Below are 12,626 nucleotides of genomic sequence, written 5' to 3'. Positions count from 1 at the left end.
TATTCAACCTGCAAGTGGAGCCAGAGTTCTCTAGAGGGTCTGGAGACCTTCTAGCGAACTCTTTCATCTTTATTGTTTTTTTTCCCGGGCCGCTGCCATCTTGCTGATGGCGAACAACACCGGCAGCTGCGGCTGTGACCGCTCTCCGGAGCGGTCACAGCCCATCCAGAGGTAAGTGTTTGGTGTCGCTGGATGCCTCCTGATCGAGGCATTCCAGCGACACCATTTAAGTTTAGGAGGCGATCAACGATTTTAAAACGGGTGTCCGCGCCATACAATGTATGGCGGCTGTTGACGCCCCGGGGAGGGGCCAGACATGGCTATGTCTCGGCCTTGCTGAAGGCCTCGACATCGAGGCATTACAGTAACGCCGTTTAAGCGAAGAAAGTGATCGTTGATCACTTTCTAAGCTTATTTAATTTTTTGACGGTTCAGGACCGTCAAAGGTCATTACGTGACGCTTTTTCCATGACGGTACTGAACCGGCAAAGGTTGTTAAGGGGTTAAAGAGAGAATTTTAGAACACCTGGGCAATATCAGAACTAAAAACCTTAAACACAGTGTCCCGAGACACTGCAACTCATGCCCTCTTTTCTCACAGGACACATTCAAAATTATAGGTATAGATTGGGTTCCCAAAAATCGGAGGGGAGGCAACACAAAGGAGAACCTCATAAAAAAAAGAAACAGAGTGGATCTTCAAGTTAAAAGCCTTCAAAAGTGGGGGACTAAATATGGAATTGGATATCCTTGCACATATTTAGGCACTATATAACTATCCTTCATATCATCATTATACTATTTTTATTTTTAATTTATTTTTTATTTATCTATATATATATATATGTTGGGGTTTTTTTTTCTTCTTCACAACAATACCATACAAATAACCACCAACATCTTGAATGAAGAGCTAATGCATTCCACTTTATTAATATTTATTATAGACTGAGTATAGATCTTGCAATACATGATATGAGACGATATGGGAGCTTTCATTCATTCAATTACAGTACTTTAGGTCCATGTGATTGGCGCATTACCAGTGCTTTGCATTTCCAGTGGCTCCCTCGGCTCTGTGACCCCCGTGCTATTGATTGGATATATATATCAACAGTTTCTTGATTGCCTCTACACTCATACATATTATTAGGAACCTTTATTGTATTTTACAGAACTTTTCTCGCCGATCCTGTATACTGTCACATATAACCACTTGTCTTCCGGTGTCTCATCGGTAACATAGTAACATAGTAACATAGTTCATAAGGTTGAAAAAAGACCAAAGTCCATCAAGTTCAACCTATATACATATTGTGTCCCTACTGTGTTGATCCAGAGGAAGGCAAAAAACCCCTTATGAAGCAGATGCCAATTGCCCCATACCAGGGGGAAAATTCCTTCCCGACTCCAAATATGGCAATCAGAATAAATCCCTGGATCAACGTTCTGTCCCTATTAATCTAATATCCATAACTTGTAATATTATTGCTTTCAAGAAACACGTCCAGGCTCCTTTTGAACTCTTTTATTGAGTTTACCATAACCACTTCCTCTGGCAGAGAGTTCCATAATCTCACCGCTCTTACTGTAAAGAACCCCCGTCTGTGCTGGTGTAGAAACCTTCTTTCCTCCAACCGTAGAGGATGTCCCCTTGTTATAGATACAGTCCTGGGTATAAATAGGTCCTGGGAGTGATCTCTGTACTGTCCCCTTATATATTTATACATAGTTATTAAATCCCCCCTAAGCCGTCTTTTTTCCAAACTAAATAACCCTAATTCTGATAATCTTTCTGGGTACTGTAGTCCTCCCATTCCCCTTATTACTCTGGTTGCCCGTCTTTGAACCCTCTCCAGCGCCACTATATCTTTCTTGTACACTGGTGCCCAGTACTGTACACAGTATTCCATGTGTGGTCTGACTAGTGACTTGTACAGTGGTAGAATTATTTCCTTGTCGTGGGCATCTATGCCCCTTTTGATGCACCCCATAATTTTATTTGCCTTAGCAGCAGCTGCCTGACACTGGTCGCTACAGGTAAATTTACTGTTAACTAAAACTCCTAAGTCCTTTTCCATGTCAGTCGTCCCCAGTGTTTTCCCATTTAATACATATTCCCAGCCTGGATTTTTCTTCCCCATGTGCATAACCTTACATTTATCTGTGTTGAACCTCATCTGCCACATCCCAGCCCAAGCCTCCAACCTATGCAGATCCATTTGTAATCGTGCACTGTCCTCTATTGTGTTAACCACGTTACAGAGCTTAGTATCGTCTGCAAAGATTGATACTTTACTATACAATCCCTCTACAAGGTCATTAATAAATATATTAAAAAGAATAGGACCCAAAACTGACCCCTGTGGTACCCCACTAGCAACAGTAACCCACTCAGAGTATGTACCATTAATAACCACCCTCTGTTTCCTATCACTGAGCCAGTTACTTACCCACATACACACATTCTCCCCCAGCCCAAGCATTCTCATTTTATGTACCAGTGCTTTATCGGTGCTTTACCCCTTTCATCTATTCCCGCATATCGTTGTGTATCCCCGTTGTAATCTTCGTCCTTCGGCTCCTTTTTCAACCTGAGCTTATACACCGGTACGCATACTGGTCAGAATACACGTCCCGCACGGTTACGGCTCCTCCTGCTTCGTTCCTTGAACGGATAACACTGTCCCGTCCTCCTGCGGTTTCTTTGCCACCTATAATGAGAAAACACATCAGTATAACGAGACAAACACTGTTCTTTTACTTACCTTTAATCCTATAGTGAAACGCAACCTCCGATCGGGACATCTGCTACTCTCAAGACAGCGACCTCTACATGCAGGCGAATGAATGGAATCCGGAAGTAATTATCGTCCTGACGTCAGACGCCACAACACAGACGGCAAGCAGATGGCGCCGAACATTTAAAAGGACCTCCACACACGAGAAGAAAATACTCCTGATGAAGCCTCACATGGCGAAACGCGTCAAGTGACTTTTTTGGACTATTTTAACTACCATTTTATTCGTACTAGTGCTTTTTATTTATTTTATTTGTTAAATACTTTTATAGCTGCATCTGTTATAGATCCAGCTTATTGTTACCTTGGAATAAATACATCTTTTAAATACACCTCTCATGTGGACAGTGGCTGTTTGATACACCACACACCCACCGGTATTTAATCATCGGACTTACCAGATTGAAGAATATACGGACGTGACCACACCGTCACCAGGAACTACGGGCATCTTTACACTTGCTTAAGTGTAAGTATATTTCCACTTGTTGCGCCTCTAGCGCTATATACAGTAATACACTATTGGATCCCTTTCTGTTTTTTTCCCCTCGGTATATATCCCTTATGTGGACCCTGAGGCTATCCTTGTGACGCATTGAACAACACAGATACACTGTGAGTGTGAAATCTGCGATACGCAGGGCACATTACACCTTTTTGTACACCTACACTATATTATTTTTTTCTTTGTTTTATTTTCATTATCATCCACATCGAATGGAATACATGATCGCCCCCTAGTGGACTTTCAGCACCCAAATTACACATAGGACGTGCCATCTTTGTCCCCAAACAAAAAACTGGTGAGCTTTAAATAATCAAATAGGAAACGTGTTGTAAACCTCCACAGTGGAAAAAATATAAAAATTATACTTATATATATATATGTGTATATATGTTCCACGTTTCTTCCTCCAAGTAGGGTATAAATCATGTACATGGAAAAACAAAAAGAACCGTACATAGCGCAATTTGTAGCTAGAAGGAATAAATAAACTCAAATATATCGCAAAATGCCAAAGAAAGAAATAATCTTAAAAAAAAGATCAGGTGCATCTGATGAAGCCGACACAATTGGCAAAACACTTAGTGCTGCACTTGCTTTTTGGACTTTCAGAGACTCCGTCTGGTTAAACACGTCAGATACGAGAACCCGGAAACCATACGGCGGTTGTTTATGAAGAAAGAAACGCCGAACGAGTATCGAAACAGTTTCTTCCTTTGCCGCTTTGGACGTTTATATTTTTCATTGAGGAGAGACATCTGAGAAATCGCTGGAACAGCCTCTCACATTGCCGATTCGGTAAAGCTTTTCCTGACACTCATATATTGCGTCTGCTTTCCTAAGCACAACCGCTTTACATTTGCCGATATTGAAGAGCCCAATATATTTTTATATATTTGGGTTTATTTATTCCTTCTAGCTACAAATTGCGCTATTTACGGTTCTTTTTGTTTTTCATGTACATGATTTATACCCTACTTGGAGGAAGAAACGTGGAGATATTCTAAGTATAATTTTTATATTTTTTCCACTGTGGTGGTTTACAACACGTTTCCAATTTAATTATTTACAGCTCACCAGACTCTCACTTGTGTTTTTTTGTTGTCTATTTAAATTTGGGGTTGTTTTAAGGGAGACTGCCCTGAGTATTTGGTTTGAAGCTGTTTTCTTTACAGCGCTTTATTTTCATCTTCAGTTCTTTTGGTTTTTGTCCCCAAACAGCCTAGCATGAGTCAACATTGTCCCCAAACAATCGAGCAAACGCCATCTTTGTCCCATAAACACGCTACCTGTGCCAACTTTGTCCCATAGACACCCTGCCTGTGTCATCTTGGTCCCCAACGCTGCTAATCTTTGCCTTTTTGACAAATCAATTATACACTTTTACAGTCACTCACTAATTCACTTTCAGTCACACAATCATTCTTTCACTCTTTCACACAAATTATTTACACATATTCATTAATGCATTCTCACAAATTCATTGCTTCCCTCTCTTATTCACACAATTCATCCACACATTAATTCATTTATTCTCTCACTCATTCACACAATGCATCCACACATTAATCCATTCACTCTCTCTCTCATTCTGACTCTTTATTTCAATATTCTTGCTACCCTCCTTTCTCACTATCTACCCCTCCCCCTCCCTTTTCACTATCTATCCCCCCTCTCCCTCCCTTCTCACTATCTACCCCCTCTCCCTCCCTTCTCACTATCTACCCCCTCTCCCTCCCTGATGTACCCCGTCTCCTTTTCTACCCCTTCTCCCTATCTACCCTTCCTCATTCCCTTCTGCCCTATCTACCCCTTCTGCCCTATCTACCCCTTATCACTGCCTTCTGCCCTATCTACTACCTTCTCCCTATCTACCCCTCCTCACTATTTACCCTCTCTCCCCCCTTTGAAGTTTACTTACCTTGTAGAGGTCCTGCGGTCCTCTGTCTCCTTGCTCTGCCGCGGTGTGCGCTGCTTCACTGCTGAGCGCCGGAACATGACGTCATATTCCGGCGCTCAGCATGAAATGCCGGCACTGTGACCAAGACAGAGGCCTCGCAGAGGAGAGTGAGAGACGCTGAACGGTTGCTGAAAACTTATTCCTGAGCGACTGCTCAGCACCTCTCCCTATCCTCCGCATCACGGCTGCAAAAAAAAAAAAGAACATGGCATTTCAATTGGGAGGGCACACGGGGGGCACAGCATGATGTAAGGGGGTCATGGCCCCCTCTGCCCCCAGTCATTTTTTCTCATTATACCATGTCTCAGTAACAGGCACTATATAAATATTCTCAGTTGCCACTACTGTTACAAGTTCGTGGATCTTATTCCCTAAACTGTGAGCATTTGCTTGTCATTTAACACATGTGTGTTAGCATGTATACATTTGTGTTTACATATGTGTACCAGAGTGTATGTTGCAAGGGACAATAATGGCACAGACAAGATGATTGAGGGCAATGATAGCATAGACCAGCTGACAAATATTGCACAGGTGTTTTGATGGCACTGATAAGCTGCTTGGGGCAAAGGTGGCACTGTGCGTGATACAGCTTGGGGAAGATGGGCCCTGGGGCCCTGTGGTTTCTAGTTACATAGACTAACATGCATATTATTATTATTATTATTATTGTTATACTTTATTTATAAAGCACAGACAGATTCCGCAGCGCTGTACAAGGTAAAAATTTTACAGATAACGACAAGTACAAAATGACAAGCAATTGACATACAGATACAAGAGGAATGGAGGGCCCTGTTTCCGCAGGAACTTACATTCTAGGTGGATAAGGGGTGAGAAACAGGAACTGAGGACTGCGTGGTAGTGAATTACGTTAATGTAGGGGGAGTTTATGTCAGTGGTAGGCTCCCCTGAAGAGTTTTTTTAGAGAGTGTTTGAAGGAGGGTAGAGTTGGTGAGAGTCGGACAGCACGGGGAAGAGAGTTCCAGAGGGTTGGTGCTGCGCGAGAGAAGTCCTGTAGGCGGGCATGGCAGGAGGTGATAAGTGAAGATGCAAGGAGCAGGTCATTGTTGGATCTTAGAGGGCGGGCTGGAGTATATTTGTTGATGAGGGAGGATAGGTAGAGGGGAGCGGTGCATATGTGATGCACCCATTAAACACATGCTGAATATTAGTTGTGTTGATGTCAGGTAGCTGGAGTGGATGGCTAAAGAGAGCAGTTTACTCAGAGAAGATATGAGGTCCGACAAATGAATAGACTATTTTTAACTGTCAATGCTTCAAGCATTCAGGCCAATTCATTCACTTTATAGCAAGTTACAAATAAGTTACATGAAATGAATTGCAGTAACTTTACTTTATGTAGCAGGAAAAAGTTTGGTTGGCTTTTCTTAATAAAGTATAGCGGCATAACTGTTTATTGAAGAAACACCATATTCATTGTAACTAAATACAATATAATTACAATATAATTTTGTTACTGTTCCTCTTAATATATATATATATATATATATATATATATATATATGCAATAATAATATTACAACCTGCATTTTCTTCCCTAGGAGTCACTACTGTCCTGACAATGACCACCCTCAGCATCAGTGCCAGAAACTCTCTTCCAAAGGTTGCCTATGCAACAGCTATGGACTGGTTTATGGCAGTGTGCTATGCTTTTGTCTTCTCTGCCCTAATTGAGTTTGCCACCGTAAATTATTTTACCAAGAGGGGATGGGCCTGGGATGGCAAGAGATTTCAGGATGGTCAAACTTTCAAGGTAAGATTCGGATAGGCACACAGCATAACACAAAATCAATGTATAATGTAATAAATTATGAATAAAACTTATTACAAATCTGTTGGCCTCAGTATTTATAATACATAGCATTTGATGGCAGATCCATTCATGACATGTAGAATGCCTGTTTTTTCGTGATGTAAAAACTCAAAACTAGTTCTTGGTCTCAGGATAGCAGTATACCTATCCTAAGCATGTTTAGCTACTTCGGTACCAGGGCTTTTTCATAACCTTTAAATAATACATGTGCAAATTATACATAGTTTTGTTCTTTTAAAATCATAGAAATACACAAAACCATATAGTTATTAGTGATTATAGGTAAAAAAAAAAAAAAAGAACTAGATTAAAATAGTATAAAATGTAGTAGCAGTAGTGATAAGTTTAAGGGGCACTTTTTCTTATTAATAATAAAAATGTATATAGGGCCATCATATTCCATAGCGCAGACAGGACATAACAAGTACTATATAAAATACCAATTTGACTTACAGAAACAGCAGGTGAGGAGGGCCCTGCTCAAATGATCTAACAATCTAGAGGGAGTTAGAGTGTAATAAACGCCGTTGTTAGGGATGAACCAGCCACACTGATGTTTCCCCAAAAATAAGACACTGTCTTTTTCCTCAAGAAGACACACTATGGCCCATGTATATTGAACCCAGCCACCCACCTCGCACCTTTGTGTATTGATTTATGTGGTGCCCCCTAGCCACCCCCATTTTGTATTTAATTGTTGTCCCAATGCAGCCCCCCTTTGAATATGGCTCCACTTCCGCCTATTACCCCAACTATTTTGTTATCTTTTTTATAATTACGGTTTTGCTGCCATCCTTCACTGCTGCTATCCTCCAACGTGCTCTTCTAGCTGTAACGAGGAACTGTTCTGTGTGACTGCCCCCTTGAGTGGCCCATCACATTGATGATGTGACGTGCCGCTCAAGGGGCCGGAGTCACACGGAACAGGACACTGGGCGGCACTGTGCAGACACGCTGGCCGCTTAATGATTTTAAAGCGGCCGGCGTGTCTTACCTCCGTTGTAAGACTCACAGCCGCATCGGCTGCAATGGCATCTCGGTGTGCCGGCCAGTTCGGCCAGCCCACCATGGATGCTGCGGGCATTAAAGACGGCCCTGGCGTGGCTGAATCGGCCACTTAAATGGGCGCCCCCCCAGCCCAGCCCGCCCCTGGCCGGTGTTCACGCACGGCGCTGCCCAATGGCCGTGCCTTAGCTCTTCGTCCCACGCGCTGTGAAGGGCTTTGGAAGTAAGAGTCAGAATTTTGAAATCAATCCTGAAGTGTACAGGCAGCCAATGAAGAGACTGACAGAGGGGAGAGGTGTTAGTAAAGCAAAGGAAGAGGAAGATGAGTCTAGCAACAGCATTCATGGTAGATTGTAGAGGGGCAAGATGGGTAAGGCAGAGACTAGCTAAGACATACAGTCTTAGCTATAATCGAGGCAATAATCAAGGCATGGACAAGTGGACCTTGGACCTTAGTGGCATTTTGTGTTAGGAAGGGACGGATGCGAGCAGAGTTTTTAGAGACAGACTGAATGTAGAGGGTTAAGAGAGATCAGAGAAAGGTAAGTCTTTGAAATCTTCAAGGGGTGTGCTTTTATGGACTATGTAGTTTTATGACGTTAAATTGATATTCGGGACCTCTACTATGCATGGGCCCATTAAAGTGATCTGTCAAAATTTGAAAACTTAAATGCGCATGTTTTAGTTTTGACTCCACATTGTCTGCAAAACATGACTTATCCTTGCGTTTGGGGTATTGCTGTACTTGGGGGATGCAATTTCACATATTCTCTCATAAAAATAATCATGAAGAAACTGGAAAGTGGATGTGATAATGTTTTCTTTTTTTTCTTTTTGTTAATCATCTGCATGGGACAGGTCAATATGCCCCTAACCAGATTCCCTGAGCTTTTTAGTTTTTGAAAATATATAGTTTTATGGAGTTACATTGAAATATAGGACCTCTACTGTGTCTCAAATGAGATGTGGACCTAGCACACTGATCTGTCAAACTTGCATGCTTGAAAACTGTAATGTGCATGTTGCAATTTTAAACCTGCAGTGCCTAAAAGACATGCATATGGGGTATTCTATGGCTTTTATTTTACCCTAGAAGACAAATGTATCTCTGAAAAACTCCTTGTGCTATAAAAGAAGCTCAGTCACTCTATATATACTGATCAGCCATAAAATTATGACCACTGACAGGTGAATTGAATAATACTGATAATCTTGTTATGTGAGCATAAGAACTGGACCAAAGAGCAATGGAAGGTGACCTGGTCTGATGAATCACGATGCCTGTGTATCGTTTACCTGGAGAACACATGGCACGACGATCCATCAATGGAGGCCCCCCCCCAGCAACTTATACGACTTAATGGATCTACTGCTAACATATTGGTGCCAGATACCACAGCACACCTTCAGAGGTCTAGTAAAGACCATGCCTCGACAGGTCAGGGCTGTTTTGGTGACAAAAATGGGGACCTACACAATATTAGATAGGTGGTCATAACATTATGGCTAATCAGTACATTACTTTGTTGTCACCAAATTACTGATTCATTAAAAACATATAACCACAATTTTTTTTGTTCTTGTTCTAGAAAAAAGACCCCATAATTTTGTCCAAGAAGACAAACAATTCTTACAACATTGTAGGAGCAACATATACACTGAATATTAAGGAACCAGCTCTCACTACTATTGCTAAGAACGCAACACTTCCTCAACAGCCCCTCTCTTTGCCACACCCTGAACTTAATCTGGAAGGCAAGAAGACTTATAACAGTGTTAGCCGCATAGACAAGATCTCTCGCATCATTTTCCCTGTATTGTTTGCTATTTTTAATTTGGTATACTGGGCTACATATGTGAACAGAGAGTCTGCAATCAAGGGCATGATTCCTAAATAATTGCCAGTTTGTTATCTGTCTCTGGTAAGGAACTGTGTGGGACAACGTATTTCTTTCTGTACAATTTAGAAGGCTCTTTTTGTGAGAGAACTTTTTTATCTCAATTTGCTCACTGTGACACGTCTATCTGAAGAGGTGGTTGTCTATTTCGTATGTGAATTTTATGTTTTAAAATTGATGTTTTGCTATTGTTATTCCCATTACTGTGAACATTCCTGTTTGTAATTCTGAGTACATTCTCTTTTCCCCTCTGTATTTCAATGTGAACAGTATGTGTTAATAAAATTATAATTTGTGCTATCCTCACTATTAAAAATTAAAATCTGGAATTTGGTCCAGTCCAGCAAAATACTTGGCGGCATCTCACACAAACAAAACACACCACACAATGTAGGTGGATACAAATTATAAAAATAAGGATCCTCGGATAATGAAACAGTTAGACTTCAGAACCCTTGTTAGGTCAAACTATCTGCTTAAAGGCAACCAAACACATCACCACAAGATGCCTTTTGGGTCTATACACTAAGTTGCGTTAAGTAAACCTTACTTAACTTACTACTGGCCAGACTCTACTTCAGTCTCATGCTCTTTCATTCTAATGGTCACAGATTCACTAATTCCTGTGACATTACATTTTGAGAGTTTCTCGGGGGGTGGTATATAAATTGAACAGCTTCTAGCAGAAGTGTTAGGTGAAGTATTTATCAGAAGTGCTGGATTTTGAGTAGTATTATAGGAGCTGGTGGGTACATGACATGGGCTGGAAGATATTGTATGGACTGCTGGAGCAACTGCTGAGACTGGCTACTCTTTGAGCTTGGGTTGATCAAGTTTGGACTTGATAACAACTTCCTATAAGCTTATAGATGGCATTTTTCATAACTGCTTATGCCCATAGCACAGGCCCCACAAACCACCCCATACTGAGACTACCCTGACACAGGACACCATTGGTGGGATAGTGCTTTTCAGGGATAGTCTCAGTGTGGGGTGGTTTGTGGGGCCTGTGCTATGGGCATAAGCAGTTATGAAAAATGCCATCTATAAGCTTATATGGGCAAGCGGCACAACCAACATATACACATCCCACTAACAACCTGCCCAGGTTGCACACGGGAGTGACCACCATTGTTTCAGTTTAATGTTGTATAAATCAGTCTCCCCCTATTGTATTGTTAATCCCGTTACTGCCCCTGTCGTCTCTGGGAGGCAGATTAAGGGGTACACTGAGTCTCGGTGAGTGACTGGGGAACCGGGGAAAGTGTGTTGTCCCAGGCTAAGGGAGCACAAGACAGCGGAGGTAGTTGGTCGGACTAGCCAGCTCCGTGACATTGGTGGCAAGCGGCGACATTTCTTCTTAGTCTGAGGGACACTTACTTTCTACTGGGATTGACCGACAGGACGGCAGACTTCGGTCGCCTTGACGAGGACATGGATGTGGTATCAGAATTCCAAGGGCTACTGCGGGTCATCCTCTCCTGCTACACCACTGGCGTCTCTTCTTCCCTGTCAGGTTCTGCCACACCTCCTTCTGGATAGTTCTCAGAGCCACACCCACAAAAAGTGAAGTATAGTGTCCTCAGAAGTCCAAATATTGTACATAGCATTCACATATTATAAAAGGGAAAAAAAACAATAAAAAAACAATAAAAATAATGGGCTACATTCTTTCCCCTGTAAAATCCCTGCCTTCCAGTGGCAGGACTAGAAGTATAACTATGTACAGGAAATTACATCAATAGGGGCCACTCGCCCAACAAACCAGTCAGGCTATGTAATAAATTAACTATCTTAACATAAACAGGATTTGGTAGGTTGGTTCCCTAATTTGATCATAGGTCAGAAACCTGGGTGGTCTTCTTGTTCTCCGGCCCCGCCTCAAGTTCCTCTGAGGAAGTCCACTGGCGTCTTCAACTCAAGTTCTTTTTCCCGCACCTGTGGGAAGGATTCCAGTGGCTTGAGGCCCTGGTCCTCCCATAGTACTAAAGTCTCTAACACAGGAATCTGGGACAAAGCTAGGACTTTGAGGATTTAACTGAGATGGAGGAGAAAGGGAGGAAAGAGGCACTGACTGAGAATTAGCTGGAGTCCACCAGTCTTGTCCACTGCTCAGTGTAACTCCTCCGGGATCATTACAGGGCTGTTTTCTTTCTGCAGGAGCCTCTTCAACACTTCCTTCAGTCTTAGTTGGAGGTAAAAGATGGTTAGTGGAGCCATCAGCACAATCATTCTGAACATTTCCTTCATCATCATCTCCACTGGCAATAGATGATTTCTATGCCAGGCCTTTATTTTACCCTCAGGCCCTTTGATCTTATATACTGGGATTCCAGGAATCTTTGCGACAACTTCAAATAAAATGTCCTTCCATCGATCTGCAAGTTTATGCTTTCCTGGGACTCCTAGGTTCCTTAATAAGACTTTATCTCCAGACTGAAGGTCCTTGTATCGCACTTTTGTATCATATCTTCTTTTATTGTTCTCATTCAGTTTGGCTGTAGTTTGTTCAGCCAACTCATAGGCATTCTTTAAATTTTCTCTTAAGTCACAAACATAGTGGTAATGGGAACGATGGTTCATGCCATCAGAAGACACACCCAGACGAATGTCAATGGGC

The 12,626-nt window shown here is 42.0% G+C and overlaps 1 protein-coding gene across 1 annotated transcript in view; it reads left to right on the top strand.

Moving 5' to 3' along the window:
- The window catches only part of LOC149282334 (gamma-aminobutyric acid receptor subunit alpha-3-like), a 202,475-nt gene extending 192,469 nt beyond the window's left edge, over positions 1-10,006 (top strand). Inside the window, exons 8-9 of the mRNA XM_089498382.1 lie at positions 6,832-7,043; positions 9,698-10,006. Coding sequence (XP_089354508.1) covers positions 6,832-7,043; positions 9,698-10,006 — 521 coding nt within the window. The remainder of the gene's footprint in view (positions 1-6,831; positions 7,044-9,697) is intronic.
- The last annotated feature ends 2,620 nt before the right edge of the window (positions 10,007-12,626 follow it).

Source organism: Sceloporus occidentalis, unplaced genomic scaffold (assembly GCF_023333645.1).
Source record: "Sceloporus occidentalis isolate IW3139 unplaced genomic scaffold, rSceOcc1.0.p SCAF_119, whole genome shotgun sequence".
NCBI lineage: Eukaryota > Metazoa > Chordata > Lepidosauria > Squamata > Phrynosomatidae > Sceloporus > Sceloporus occidentalis.
The sequence above is the reverse complement of the archived record's forward strand: the minus strand, read 5'-3'. Positions and strand labels throughout refer to the sequence as shown.